The following is a 2,500-nucleotide window of genomic DNA, read 5'->3' as shown; positions in this document are numbered from 1 at the left end:
TCTCTCTCTCAGCAGAGATACAGATCTGACTCTCTCTCTCAGCAGAGATACAGATCTGACTCTCTCTCTCAGTAGAGATACAGGGCTGACTCTCTCTCTCTCAGTAGAGATACAGGGCTGACTCTCTCTCTCAGCAGAGATACAGGGCTGACTCTCTCTCTCTCAGCAGAGATACAGATCTGACTCTCTCTCTCAGCAGAGATACAGATCTGACTCTCTCTCTCAGCAGAGATACAGGGCTGACTCTCTCTCTCAGCAGAGATACAGGGCTGACTCTCTCTCAGCAGAGATACAGGGCTGACTCTCTCTCTCAGTAGAGATACAGGGCTGACTGAAGATGCTCTTCACACGGGGCACAGGAGCCAGACCCTCCACTGGCTCCACATTACCATAACAAAATTGCAAAATAAATTGAAATGGAAATGACTGCCACTGGGTGTGTATGCTACATGCCAGAGAAATGGAATCAGGCTTGTGTGGTAGCAGTGCTGCACAGCTACACAATCCCTCCCTCCCTCCCTCCCTACCCCTTTCACTTCTCCCATTTTCCCGTGTTAGCTAGAGTGAGCAAGTAAGTATAGACTTCAGCAGCGAAGTAAGAGTAATCTTGAACATCCTTGAACAGAGTCTATTCCGTCTGGCTTGTTGTTGTAACTGAGGTACTGAATTACCACGGGTGGCATGAGTTTGAGAAGCACCCGTTTACATCACATTTACATTTATGGCATTTAGCAGACGCCTTTATCCAACAAATACATTTGTTTAAGTAAGTGAATCTTTTCAAGGAGAGAAACTTGTACAGGGGGGTAGTGGGGATGAAGAGGTCTTTAGGAGGTACAGTTAAGATGTCGCTGGAAGAGATGGGTCTTCAATCTACGGCAGAAGCATTCTCAATCTACAGCGGCACCCATTTTCAATGCTATTGCTAGCAGTGATTAGCATAGCTACAGCGTATCAGTCAAAGCTCTACTCTTACAGGGGGCTTCCTGCTCCTGCTCTGTCGGCTCCTCCTCCGTTTTCAGAGACTGCCCTCTGATCTTGTAAACGAGGGACAGCAGACGACCTTTTATGGACGTGTCCTGCTCCTCTTCCTCCTCCAGCATAGGGATTCCTGGACAAACAAACAAAAAAAAACACAACTACTGTATAACACAACAATAACAGCAATATCTCATTCATGGACAAATACTGTGTCCTAGGGGTCAATCTGGCAACAAATGTCAGGTGTATGATATGATTTATTTCCCTATAGTTTGGTCCTGTCAGTCTTCCATTTCCTAGTCTCTATATGTGAAAGGTTCTTCTGTGGGGTCAGTGCAGTGTAGCATGGCTGTGGAGGCTATTACATTGGTAGTGCCTCCAAGGACTGGGGCCTATTCAATTATTTATCAAAACATCAAGATGTCAGAGCAATCTGGCGAGGCACTGAACTATAACACCTCTGCAGAGAGAAGACCTTCTGGTGAGAGAAACCGAGCTGAAACAAGGGCTGAAACAATCCCCCTGTAATTCAAACCAGGCTCGCTGGCTGTGGCAATAACAGTGAAATGACAGGGATACAGGAGAACAAATGAAATTACCCAATTTGTAATATTATATAAAATATAAAAAAATATATAAAATAGAGGGATAAATGCTATTGTCACAGCGGTAATATGATACTTGTCTTTTTTCGCATCAAACCGAATTGGTCATATTGACATTTGCTTTCAATAAATCCCAGATCTCATCTCTGTGATAGAGTTTCCCACCTCGTGCTGGAATGGCGCGATGCTGCCATTTTAGTTTTTGTTCAGAGTGAGGTCAGGTAGCTTAGCTGAACCTGGCGTTGTCACTTACCACAGTGCAATCGTAGCTCGTTGTGGAAGTCATAGAGCTCCTCCTGGATGCCCTCAGGACAGGGGCAGTCATCCCCCGTACTGAAGTTCAACAGCATGTTGATCTGAAACAGTATATAATAATAATATAATATACACCATTTAGCTGACGCTTTTAGCCAAAGTGACTTACATTACAGTGAGTGCGTACATTTCAGTATATATGGTCCCAGCGGGAATCAGACCCACAACCTAAGCGTTGTTAGCGCCATGCTCTACCAACTGAGCCACAGAGGACCACAGACACACTGTCATTTGAATTCATAGACTGTCTTACTCATCACGACTGTATGTCACCTTGAACAAAAGGAAAACGAGAACCATTTTGACAAACGGACTGGAACAACAGCAAAAAAAAAAAAAAAAAAAGCATTCTGGTACAGGCTGTTAGGAACCGAAGGAGACGGCGGGACAGACGTCGTTAAAGAGGAGGAGAAGTACTGAAGTCAATCTCACAGTGTCCCTGAGGTGCTGAGAGGAGTGAGGGAATGAGGAAGTGTCTTCCTCACTGCTGCCTGGCAGGCAGGCCGGGCCGTTAAGAACCCTGGTGAGGCCTGCTGTGCTGCCGCTGTGGCAATGACACAGCAGACAGGGATGGATGCCCGCAGCCTTGAGGCTGGGCA

General features: G+C 45.9%; 1 protein-coding gene across 1 annotated transcript in view; it reads right to left on the bottom strand.

Annotated features, from left to right (window-relative positions):
* LOC310814160 (ryanodine receptor 3) overlaps positions 1-2,500 on the bottom strand; it is a gene marked incomplete at both ends in the record, with an annotated part of 112,956 nt that overhangs the window by 45,497 nt on the left and 64,959 nt on the right. The window contains 2 exons of the mRNA XM_083683460.1: positions 977-1,111; positions 1,840-1,942. Of these exons, the coding sequence (XP_083539586.1) occupies positions 977-1,111; positions 1,840-1,942 (238 nt within the window). The remainder of the gene's footprint in view (positions 1-976; positions 1,112-1,839; positions 1,943-2,500) is intronic.

Source organism: Argentina silus, assembly GCF_951799395.1.
Source record: "Argentina silus genome assembly, chromosome: 13".
In the NCBI taxonomy this organism is placed as follows: Eukaryota; Metazoa; Chordata; class Actinopteri; order Argentiniformes; family Argentinidae; genus Argentina; species Argentina silus.
Note: the sequence above shows the minus strand (reverse complement) of the source record. Positions and strands in the feature narration are given on the sequence as shown.